At 40.3% G+C, this 12233-nt stretch overlaps 2 protein-coding genes across 2 annotated transcripts; both read left to right on the top strand.

The window, feature by feature from the left end:
* Positions 1 to 1766: 1766 nt before the first annotated feature.
* LOC131685533 (sorbitol dehydrogenase-like) lies at positions 1767 to 3028 on the top strand. Its single transcript, XM_058969334.1, has 2 exons — positions 1767 to 2711; positions 2771 to 3028. The coding sequence occupies exons 1-2, from the start codon at positions 1804 to 1806 to the stop codon at positions 2952 to 2954; spliced, it is 1092 nt and encodes a 363-aa protein (XP_058825317.1). The 5' UTR covers positions 1767 to 1803; the 3' UTR covers positions 2955 to 3028.
* Positions 3029 to 9044: 6016 nt separating this feature from the next.
* LOC131685534 (sorbitol dehydrogenase-like) lies at positions 9045 to 10374 on the top strand. Its single transcript, XM_058969335.1, has 2 exons — positions 9045 to 9211; positions 9272 to 10374. The coding sequence occupies exons 1-2, from the start codon at positions 9155 to 9157 to the stop codon at positions 10301 to 10303; spliced, it is 1089 nt and encodes a 362-aa protein (XP_058825318.1). The 5' UTR covers positions 9045 to 9154; the 3' UTR covers positions 10304 to 10374.
* The last annotated feature ends 1859 nt before the right edge of the window (positions 10375 to 12233 follow it).

Genomic DNA, 12233 nt, shown 5'->3' with positions numbered 1-12233 from the left:
CTCACTAGATGCTGTCAGTTCGCTCAGTTAATGTATCATGAGAGAGCGCGACAGAGAGAGACACTCGCGCTTAAGTATGTTAGGGTACATGTGTGTGTAGTGGACTTGTGGTGGAGCCAACAAGTTTTCCATCTGTAAAATTTTGGTTACAACCAAGAGGAAAACCTATGCTAAAACGTGAAATTCTTATTCCATATTTTCTGCGAAAAAGCTTTGACAAAGGTTGGATGGCTTAGTAGAAAGGTTTAGCGAAAGTCTATTTAACCCTTTCACTTATTTAATTAACTCAATATTCTTGAAAATTTGAAAATAGTCCATTTAAAAACTGACGAAAAATTAACATAATTTGTTTACATTTGCATCACCCATAGGCACAACTTTTGTAGATGGCGACACCGTACTTTCGATGACGCAATTTCCCTGAAAGATTGAAAACGATCGGTTGAATGTGTGAATGTTGACGAACCTTCTATTGTGATGCAATTTAGTTCCATACACCCTTTAAAACATGGCAAAACTGCAAAAAGTATGATATGGTAGAAACAACTGGTCCCATTTTTATAATAAGATTATAGTATGTTCAGCTGTCAACCATGGACAGAATTGTATTTAATTGGGCCATTAAGCCATATGCTGTTTTGGTGTTTTTTTTACGTTGAAACCCTTACCCCCTCTTAAAAGCAAATGGAATCATTAATTATTGAAATTAGTGAAAATCCACAAACCAATAATTTTACAATGTGATTGTGTCTTGTACACAACCCTTTTTTTGTTTGTGGATTCAAGTGGAGAAATTTGGTCGAAAATTTCTGGTTTGAAAAGCAATATGTTCTTGCGGGGAGAAGCCTATCATTTATACCGGAACAATACTGGAACTATAAATCCACTATAATGGTCGGATTTAGCGTTGACGCATTACACCTGCACTAATTTAAATTGGCTAACGGAGTTTATAATAAACTGAAGCTGTTAAAATATTCTTCCCGTCCCTTGATATAGTCTGATAACTATTTCTGATGATGATGAATTTTTCATTTTTGCATATTTCCATCTTCATGATAAGGAAAACATGCTCAAGAAAGGATTTACTCGAATTCAGTCTTGTTCGTCTGCTAGAGCCCATCAAACATATGTCCTCAGCTTCGGCCACTCGAACGTAACTAAGCGATTATGAAGAGGGTCTTCAAAGAAATTAGTAAAGTAGCCCGGAATATGAAGGAATTCAAAAAAATTTGAGCTAAAGCGTCCAAAAAGTGCGGTGAAACACTTATCCGGATGTAGATGAAATTATTAATTTCATCTGGTCTTCACAGTGCTCAGGACAATCTCGTAAAATAAAAGATCCTTTGTTCGAAAAAACATATTTTTTGAAATGTGGATTGGATTGGAAATTCGATGTTTTCGATACAATCCTTATGAATATCCTCTAAAAAAATTTTCCTGTATTTGAGCCAAACCCTGCCCTAAGCCAAATTTTTGACTACGCAACTCCCAAAATTTAAAATAAATACAAAAAAATGAGACGAATTACTCAGTCAAGGTCGAATGCTTCCAACAATTACCTATTCCGAAAACAGCACAAAAAACGAATCATAAATACCCCACCAACGCGATAAGGATATTGCAAAACAAACGAGACCTCTCTGCAATCAGTCTTGTCACGGAAGGTCAATAAAACAAGAGCACAAGAACGCAAAAGATAGTTCACCCTCCCGAACGAATTTATGTGCACCCGGTGCAGTCGCAGTATATAAGCTCAGGACATCCTTCCAGAGTGTCATCACTGCTCAGCCAACATTCAGGATGGCAACGAAACCAAATCTAGCCGCCGTATTGTACGGTCCAAACGATCTGCGACTAGAGAAACGTCCCATTCTGGAACCGGCCTTCAACGAAGTTCTGCTCGAAGTGGACACCTGTGGCATTTGTGGAACCGATGTTCACTTCCTGAAGGAGGGTGGATTCGGTGCCCAAATGCTGATCAAACCGATCGTGCTGGGGCACGAGTCCTCCGGTATTGTGCGAAAGCTCGGTAGCCAGGTGACTGATTTGAAGGTTGGTGATCGCGTCGCGATCGAGCCAGCTGCCGGATGCAGGACGTGTGATCTGTGCAAAGTCGGCAAATACAACGTCTGTCTGAATGGTAAACACTGTCCCACGCAGAAGCACGACGGAAATTGTTCCAATTATTTCACACACTACGCCGATTGCTGCTTCAAGCTACCGGACAATGTATCAATGGAGGAAGGGGCAATGCTGGAGCCGCTTGCGGTTGCGATCTACGCGGCGCGTAAAATCGAAGTTGGTTTGGGAAGCAAAGTTCTTATTTTCGGAGCTGGTCCAATTGGGTTGATGTGTTTGATCGCGGCAAAAGCAATGGGAGCTACTCGAACAGTGGTGCTGGATCTCGCGCGGGTTAAGCATCGTCTGGATATGGCCAAGAAGCTGGGAGCTACCGAAGTGATCGCGATCGGCAAGGATGACAAGGAGGATGATTTGGTCAAGAAGATACATATGATCTTGGGTGCTCCAGCTGATCGTGTATTGGAGTGTACGGGTTCACAGCCAGGAATGAGGATTTCTATCAAGAGTACAAGGAATGCAGGGAAAATTTGTCTGGTTGGATTGGGCAACGATGACGTGACGTTGCCGATGGTGGATGCAATTTCTAGGGAGATCGATATTATGACCGCAATGAGATATAATCATGAGTAGGTACCGCCGGGAGTTTCAGTGGAACCGATTGATCTAATGCTTGCTATCATTTCAGTTTTCCTGCCGCAGTAGAGACCGTAGCCAATGGTTTGGTTAACTTGAAACCGCTTGTTTCGCATCACTTTGATCTGAAGGATGTTCTGGAGGCATTCCGCGTTGCCAGCCAGAGTGAGGGGAACAAAATAATGGTCCATCTTGTTCCAAGGGACACTAACAATAAGAAAAAGTTTGTGAATTAGATCTTTCAATAATTGCTGAACGTGTTATATTGAAATATAAAGTTTGAAAGGTTGGACGAAGTTTAGTAAAAAGATTTGCGAATAATGATCAATGATTGGTACAACAATTGCTGCACTCCTGTTGAATTTGTTTGATTTTCCTAGCAACTTCAACTATCGATTGATATTGCTGTCAGCACTAAAAATGCATATCATTCTTCTTCGTTGGGAAAAATGTATCTAGTAATGCAAATAAAAAAACGCGGAAGCTAATTTTTAGAAAAAAATTGCAAAGGCGACGCAGTGAACAATAGTTATCAATGTGGAACCCCCAAAGAGTCATGTTTGTGAAGGTGCTTTTTTCGGAAGAAATTAGTTGACCCTAGGTGATTAAATAAAACACCTTGGCAGGCAATTAGTGAGGGCAAAAACTAGCTCATTCAATGAGTTTCAACATCGTAAAAAAGCTTAGTGCGGAAGTTTACCGTGACTTAACTTTTTTGTCGGTTCCGACAGCATGAAGTAACAAGTTACTTTACGCTCGTCCGGACATACTGCAGACTCAGGTGATTCGCATTTCCAATGCCAAAAGATCCTGACACCTACGGTAGCAGACAAAAAGTTAAGTCGCCGGTAAACTTTAAGCTAGGTGTTTGAAGGTGACGAGCGGTGGATTTTTTCCGGGTCTAAAAGTCTAAAGTTAGCAAACACGCTACTATTGATAAGTATTTTATGCAGGACTACAACGTCTATAAGCCAGCTCATATAGTCGAGATCGACGGTGTGGTGACCGTGTTGCTGTTTCAAGGACCTCGTGCAAGTGAAGATTTCGAATGGCAATCGCACAGGACAGGACAAAACTTCAAAGTCATAACCTTTGGCGGGACTGCTTTGGCTAATCACTTCTTTTTGACAAGGTTCATCTACCTGTTGAGCTGTTTGTATCGCGTGTCACATTTTGCACTAAATACAAGCGAATGAGCCATGAAAGGAATGAGGCTCGGTGTGGCAAGTGCGCGGATGATCATGAGGAGCCTCTCACAGTAGGAATGGTGAAAAGTGTGGCTATTGTTGGGAGAGTCCACATGCTATATTACTGTGCAGCCAATTTAAACTGTGCTTGGAGAATCTGAAGCGTTCCCTCGAAGGACACTCTACGCACTCTCTTACAAAAATACTAAAGAGCGCTACGTCACTCACCCCGACGAATCATTACACACGCTCAAGGATGCCATTATGCCAGATTTATCTGGCACAGCCAGAGTTTTTTGCAGCTTCCAGACAAAAAGACAAACTTCCCATTGTGCCAGATTTTTAAATTAAAGAAGTGTTTGCATACACGTTTTGGAAATTTCGGGCATATTTTCCTAAATTTATCAAAAATCGATTGATAAATTTTGATGACTTTGAGGTCGCTGTTAAGTGACAGATTTTACCAGACATTTTCAGTTGATCTGCCAGATATTCTTTGAAAAATCGTGGCAACCCTGCACACGCTAGACACAGAAAAAGGGTGACTCTGACCATGTGCGGACATCTTTTAATGCTTCCGCTTTTCGACTTCTCTCTGATCCGGGCTTTTTGGATGTCGGCAAATATTCTCTGAGCTGTGCAATTAAAACGTTGGTAACACCTGATTTGGTAACTTTTAACAATCTGGCTGAATTGGTGTGCAAGCCAAGTAGATTGTATTTGCGCGAGAAGCGAGTGAAATATTAATGATTCTCCTCTTGGTTGGGTGCCATTTTGATACCTGAAGAGCAATCATTATGCAGGCAAACATTTTAAAAATGAGTGGTATTCAGGTTTTCAAATGCACGACTAAAAATTTGAAAAAAAAAGTCTAGTATAGAAGTACTACCCGAGCAAAAAAAAGCACATAATAACCTCATGCTCATCGCCCAAATTCACCCCGCACTGTTTGAAATGGGATTCACTTATAAAAACACTATTGCCATGATCCAATAGATCCTACATAAAACCATATTTTCCATTTGTATTTAAGACGTTACTGTCTTTTATGAACTACCACCGTCACGTATACATGTCCGCTCATAAAGTAGAGATCGACGTTGTGGTCATCGATTCGAGTTCACCATGTAAGAATTTACTGATACACGTGGTTGGCAATTTCAAGGGCCTCTTACGGAACTAAATTGTGTGGCCTTTCAAACTCGTATCAGGTGAAATCTTTGGTGGGAATACTTCAGGATTCTTTGACAACGATCAACTGTTTTCGGCTATTTTAACATCGCGTCATGCATTGCAGCATGGCACCAAACACAAGGAAATGGGCTATTGTAACAATAAAGCTCGGTGTAACAATTGTGCGGAGAATCATGAGTTTGACTTTTCCGTGAGAAAGCTGAAAAGTGCACCTATTGTGGAGAAAGTCCACATGATCTTCTACCATGCCTGGTGAAGAATCTGAAGCATTCTCTTAAAATACACTTTGAGCACTTTTTTTCCAAAAATACTAACAAGAGCTACGTAACTCACTATCACAAATCCTCAATTATGCTCTCTTGGATCAGAAAGAGTGTGACTCTGCCGATCCCTATGTGGGGACTTTCACTACTTTTACTACTCCTAAAAATTATTGACAGAAGAAATTGTTCTTGTAAAGACCTATCTGAAGAGGCCGCTCGAAGAAGCTCTGACACAAAAGTGAAACAAACAGCTCTTGGTCTCAGGAATTTGAGGATAATCAAAGAGTTTCCAGCGCTTCAAGGAACACTAAAAATGTTATCTGATATTTCATTCAACTTAGTAAAGAACTGGTTGGGCCTGAAATTTGTGCAATAATTTCGGTTTTTTTTAAATTTGACGTCTTTTTTATGCTTCACATTTAACCCTCCAGCACTCGCGCCATTGTATTTTGTACAACACCTTCCGAAACTCTCTTCTTCCAGCACTAGCGGCTACTCATTAGGGGAGCCAATCGTGCCATTGCTGGAGGGTTAAGAATAACACCATTTATTGTGAAAAATTCGGATGGGACTGACAGGGCCGTATTGTAGTTGTATTGTGACGTTTGGTAGAGTCTCAGTTTTGCACCCTTTGGTTTTTACTTTGGCTTTCTTCTCAGTTTAACCAACGACACGACTAGACACTTGCATTCCGAAACTGTATCGCAAATCGGACTACCCCTCAGTGACTCAGGTAACTCGTACTGTCAAATATGATATTTGGTTGCAAAATGTATGAAACCTGCAACATTGAATAATATGTTGTTATTTTTTCTAAATAACCTACCGTAGAAACCCCTGGTTACGTAGGGAAAAACGATTTGCAAACAAAACAAACCATTAGTTTTTCGAAAGAAGTAGTTTGGAAGCATATAAGTTGATGATGTGCTGTGAAGAAACTAGACAGAATACGTGTGGAAGAACCAGAACCACCGATACAAAAAACCCAGTCGAAAAATAGGATTGTCCGAAGGATTCGTATATCTAAACCATGGTAAGAACCAAAATATAATGTCCTTTTCGTTTTTGACAGTGCACTACACCGGTGTATTGCCCATGATCGCATATCAGACCCATAAAGATAGGAAATCCCATAGAAAACGGTACAACTATGCGATCATGGGTAGTGTAGCCCCAGGTAAAAACGAAAACGCCGCTATTGTATTTGCAGCTGAAATAAACAATCCACTTTCATTGCAGATTATCGAAGAAATTTTCAGATATATTGAACGATCATGAGGAGCTATTTCAATTTCATCGTTGGACATACATGTCGTTGGTTTAACCACAAACTAACAGACATAACACTATGAGGGAATTCCCTAAAAAAAATCGTTCCGGTAATTTTCCTAGAACACTAGCTCCACCTTTTATTCACGGTCCCAAACACTCATTTGCTGGTGGGTTACCCCTCAGGCTTGGGAACAATTTTTTTAGTGATCTATCCCCCATATGATTGTTCATATGTCAGTGGCGCCATAATTTCAAATGGGGCGACAGTCCCAACTACAAATATATTTAAAGTGACCGTTAATGCGGGCGAAGCATTGCTTTCGAGTGTTCTGTCTGTTAGTCTGTGGTTTAACTTTCGAACAATAATGTACCTTAAAATAACGCACTTAACATGATTTATTGTCCGACTTATCTTCACTTATTTTGTTAAGCATATCAAGATTTCAACGCCCCCTGAGGTTGGTACCCTTGGCGGGGGCCAATCTGGCCAACCGCACGCTACGGGCCTGTACATAGTTTGAAAAGACATTTTGGCGGAACATTCTCGTTAGTACTGTTTCGAAGAGTTCTCATCGATGTTTCTCTCCTCATTTGTCAATGAATCGGTGCCAATACCCGCATTTTTTAGTTTTTATCAAAATTTTTATTTGTGCTTCAAACATTGCATATTTTAAACAATTCTCGGGCGATGTATCGTCCAATAAGTCCTTATGTGTGGAGGATTTTTCGTCCTCTCTGTTCTATCAGTCAGCGAATTTGAATCTCTGACTGAAATATAGAGAAACGTGGGATCTTGAATGTCCCAAGAAGTAGTTAGAAATTTCCGCTAGTTTCAAAAATTTTCGAGACCAGGAGCTATTTGCTTCAGTTTTGAAACAGAACTTCCTTTAGTTATTATAGTTATAGTTACACCCTTAAGCCTTTACAAGGAATCTTAGGGGAGGAAATGATTTTCTTCTTCCGAGAACTCCGATTTTCTTCTTCCGAAAACGCCGCAATTTGTACGCGAGTCATGTCGGAAGATCATACTGAGTCTCCCTACAGCAGAGACGTTTTTATGCATCCTTATTACTAGAATCATTAATCCTCATGATTCTTTCCGCATTTTCCACATCGAACCATATTGGTACTACGAGTAGCTGTAAGGCTCAACTGTTTGCAACCTGCGACACCAAAAGGCGAACTAGTAGACGAAACCGCTCCAAAACTAATCCGGCGAAACGAAACCGATGAAAAATAAAATATTTTCTTATCCCCAGATAGTTTTGCTTAACGCAATTGTTTGAAATACAATAATTTACCTCAACTGAAGCATTTGAAAGTCCCAACCCCATACTTCAGAAGACCTTTGGATGCCAGCTCCATGTCGGAGACTACTCCATCAATTTCAACGGCACGTGCGGGTATGTAGATATGATATGATTGCGGAAAAAACTAGCAGCAAGCAATTTGGTTTGTCTGCTCAATTTCATTCAGAGTCACCCTTAGTTCATCTGAGCGAACCGTCGTTATATCGGATACCGGCGAGTATCGCTTGGTTAAATATTGTGATATCGTGATGATATTTAATGGTCTATTTTTGGTTAAGAAGCAGACCACATAAGGCAGGGGTTATTCTTTGTACCGGATGGTATTGGGTTTGTCGTCCTTTATTCTTCCATCATTTGGAGAAGGGTTTCATTCCATTTTCATTGAATCTGGTGAACTATTCTCCAGGGGAGATTCCATCCCCCCCCCCCCCCCCCCCCCAGGAGACATTATAATGCAGGTCAGTCCTCCCGCGAAAAGTCCGCGCTAGCAGCTTTTGATTCTTACACAATAGTATTCTGTTAATTTATCATTGTGGGTACAAACCACTCCGAAAACAATGCACGAATCTAACTTAGGCAATTAAACGGCGCACTGTGGACGAAAGGATAGTGGACCTACTCGGTGGAGATTCCAGGACAAACAACATCGAGCAAAAATTCATGTCAATGTTCAACAATAAGTGATTCTAACCCTAAAAAGCATCATCCCATTCGCAATAATGGTTCTTCTGCAATCCATCCTGAAAAAAGTGTTAACCCGTTTTTTGTGGAGGACCCCTTAAAACCAATTTTGACTGCCCATTTTAAATAATTTTTTCATCGAGAACGAGTCAGTTAGTGCTGATCGTTGACACTTTTCGTTAAATTGATTAAATAATATAGTCATTAGTTGATCATGATAAGAATCATTTCCAATGTGCACGAAAGGCCCCCCTCATTTCTCTCGCTTTCCGTGTTCTGTCAGCAGCACAATCAACATCATCATTAGGGGGAAAATTGAAACCGGCTGTTTGACGCGATCACGTGTTGCAACGTTCTACGGCGCCGTATCAATCAGATGCATTATTATGTATTTATATTGCGGCAGTAGCTGCATCGGCATTTGGTGGGTCCGATCGTATGCTTGGTATATATCCCGTCAATCATGATTTGCACAGAATCATTCCCGATCAACCGGTGGAAGCGAAAGGAACAGTAAATATCGCGGACAATGGCGAAAAAAGTGAACGTTGGTGCCGTGATACACGGAGTTGAAGATATGAGGATGGTAAGCACAGAAATTCGCCTTTTAATATAGATCAAATAAAAGCGATCGTTATTTTTTCAGGAACAAGTTCCGATGCCGACTCCTCGAGACAATGAGGTATTGTTGGAAATGGATTGTGTTGGAATCTGTGGATCGGACGTGCACGTGCTGACGCACGGTGGTTTCGGCGAGTACAAACTTCGCCAACCAATGGTCATCGGGCACGAGTCTTCTGGTGTGGTAATCGGGACAGGAAAAAGTGTTAAACGATTGAAGGTCGGTGATCGGGTAGCCGTTGAACCTGCAATTGGATGTAAAGTTTGTAAACTGTGCAAAGCCGGTCGGTACAATCTATGCCCGGATGGAATCTACAGTGCAACTCCACCGATTCATGGAACTCTACAGAATTTTTACACACACGTAGAGGATTGCTGTTTCAAGCTTCCACCAAATGTCACAATGGAGGAAGGAGCTTTGCTAGAGCCGCTTGCTGTAGGAGTGCATAGTTGCCGAATCGCAGGCATCCAGCTGGGATCTAATGTGTTGATACTTGGCGCTGGACCGATCGGAATGGTCACTGTTTTGGTGGCAAAAGCTATGGGAGCCGCAAAAATTTGCGTTCTCGATCTGGTCCAAAGTAAGCTGGATGTTGCCAAAGAAATCGGAGCAGATGTGACCTTGCAAATTAAAAAAGGTGACAAGGAAGAAGATTTGGTTAAGAAAATCCACCAGTTGTTGGGAGTTGCGCCAGATATCTCGATCGAGTGTACCGGGGCAGAGCCTTGCGTTCGACTTGGTATTCTTGCAACCGAAATTGGTGGAGTTCTCACACTCGTCGGAATTGGCAGCACCAATATGAACCTTCCGATAACGATCGCGCTAGTGCGTGAAGTGGAAATACGCTCCGGTTTTCGGTATGCAAATGCGTACCCAGCAGCATTGACAATGGTGGCCAACGGAACGATTGACGCTACCAAACTGATCTCGCATCACTTTGATCTGAAGGATTCCGTTGAAGCTTTTAAAACATCTCGTTACGGTTTGGATGGTGCCATTAAGGTCATGATCCACTGTCAGCCAAGGAACAAGAATAATCCAGGAAAGAAGATGTAGAAAATGGTATACAAATGTTGGTATTATTTGATAAGAGAGACAATAAAAAACGTGAAAATAATTGCTGATAACTGTTGCGTAAGAGATTGCATTTGCTAAAAACATTTCCCTGTATACCACCAGCAATTGTTTGTACGAATCTGCTGTCTTATCAGTTCAACCGAGTTTTGCTTGTAATCTACCCAATGCAAACTAGGTGGCATAAACGACTGCGCGCTAAGTGAGACCAATGAAATATTATCACAGACGAACGGACACAACACTACGAAACAATTCCATCAAAATACCTCGTTCCGCTAATTTTGATAGACTTTTTTTTCTTCAGTGAAGGGCTTCAATAAAATAAACAAACTGTATTTCAAGCCTTTAGTTTACTATTTGAATTAAATATATTTCAAACTTTACAGATCTTATTTAAACAGAAGATTCGTTAGACGCGACGATTTATGTTTTTCTTGCTGCCTGCAAGGCACGATTCGGGTATACCTTCAAGTCGTTCAAATTCCTTCCATTTCGGTACTTAGAGATTGCGGATTCCTTAGATACTGCGTAAAATACAAGGTTGAGAGAGAAATATAACATTATTGTTAGTAATTTCATTACCCGATAATATTCTTTGAGTGCGTTCTCAACATATTTCAATTTTTGTGGTATTTTAACAGAGTATTAGTAGCTGATCCGTTTTGCTGTCCAGGGAACTGTTTTTTGACACTTGGTGATACCCCAAGAATGCATTACGTCAACGCAAGACTTATAGTCAAGTTTTCTATACATAAAAATGTGGATCGTGGGTGTTTCAATTGATCCTAAAATTGAGGATTTTCGTTATAAGAACAGATTTTTAATTTCACTGTGTGAGGCGTGAGTCCTGGATGAGAGCTTTGATTGACATAAGCTGTGACGTCCATGTGAGCTTCTTCGTATTTCCGGTAACCGATACAAAGTACATGGTTTGCGGCAAATACAGCGTGACCTTCCCTTATTGGCCTTACTGACTCACCGACATAATCCAGAATTTCAACAATAGATATTTCGACCTCAAGTTCCTTTGCTGAAAACAAGTCAATAAATATTTGCCATATTTCTTACTCATTTCGACAGTCTGCATAACAAAAAATCACTTTTAACCTACGTAAACAAGGATTTTATTCTCGATTTGTATGATATTCTTTTGACAAATGTTGCAGACATCATTTTCTTGGCTCATTTAATGAAACATAGGAGGTGCAGGGCTATAAAACGTTTTGCGTTAGTGCATGTTCAGGAGTGTTTCAGGTCTAGATTCATAATTTTGACAGTTCTATAATATAAAACTGAAAATTTTAAAACTAGAACTTGCTATCCCCAGCAGCAGTTTTAGCGGATGTTCTACACGGTAAAATATTGGCACGTCTAATTCAAATGATTTTGAACTTGAATCAGTTTATCATGTATCACTAACAATTGAAGTGATTTAACATTGATTTTCTAAGGATTCATAACTCGTATCAAAATGACCTTGTCTTTGAAAGCTATTCAATGGAAATGATCTTTAAATTGAAGTGAATATCCGTTGAATTCGCACCACTGTACTAATCTATTGAATTTGAATGGTTCCATCTTTAATTCCAATTGTCAAAAGTGCCGAAACACTAAAGTCTTTAACCGACTACAAACACATCTCGGAAATAGGAGCAAAAATGGAAAAGTTGCATTTCCAAAGTAATGTAGAACGTGAGTATTATATATTGTACTTGTGGTTAATTTATTTATTTGTTCTCAATTAACATATTTATAATGGGATATACCGTAAGGAATGCGTATATAGTTGAATGCAACACATTTAAAATGGAAGTGCTTTGCTGTTGATTTCGTAGTGCTTTGAAATGATCTATTCCAATAGATCGACACATCGCTTTGAAATGTTGGGCAAGTAGTGCGAAACCAACTG

This window comes from Topomyia yanbarensis, chromosome 2 (genome assembly GCF_030247195.1).
Source record: "Topomyia yanbarensis strain Yona2022 chromosome 2, ASM3024719v1, whole genome shotgun sequence".
Taxonomy (NCBI): Eukaryota; Metazoa; Arthropoda; class Insecta; order Diptera; family Culicidae; genus Topomyia; species Topomyia yanbarensis.
Note: the sequence above shows the minus strand (reverse complement) of the source record. Positions and strands in the feature narration are given on the sequence as shown.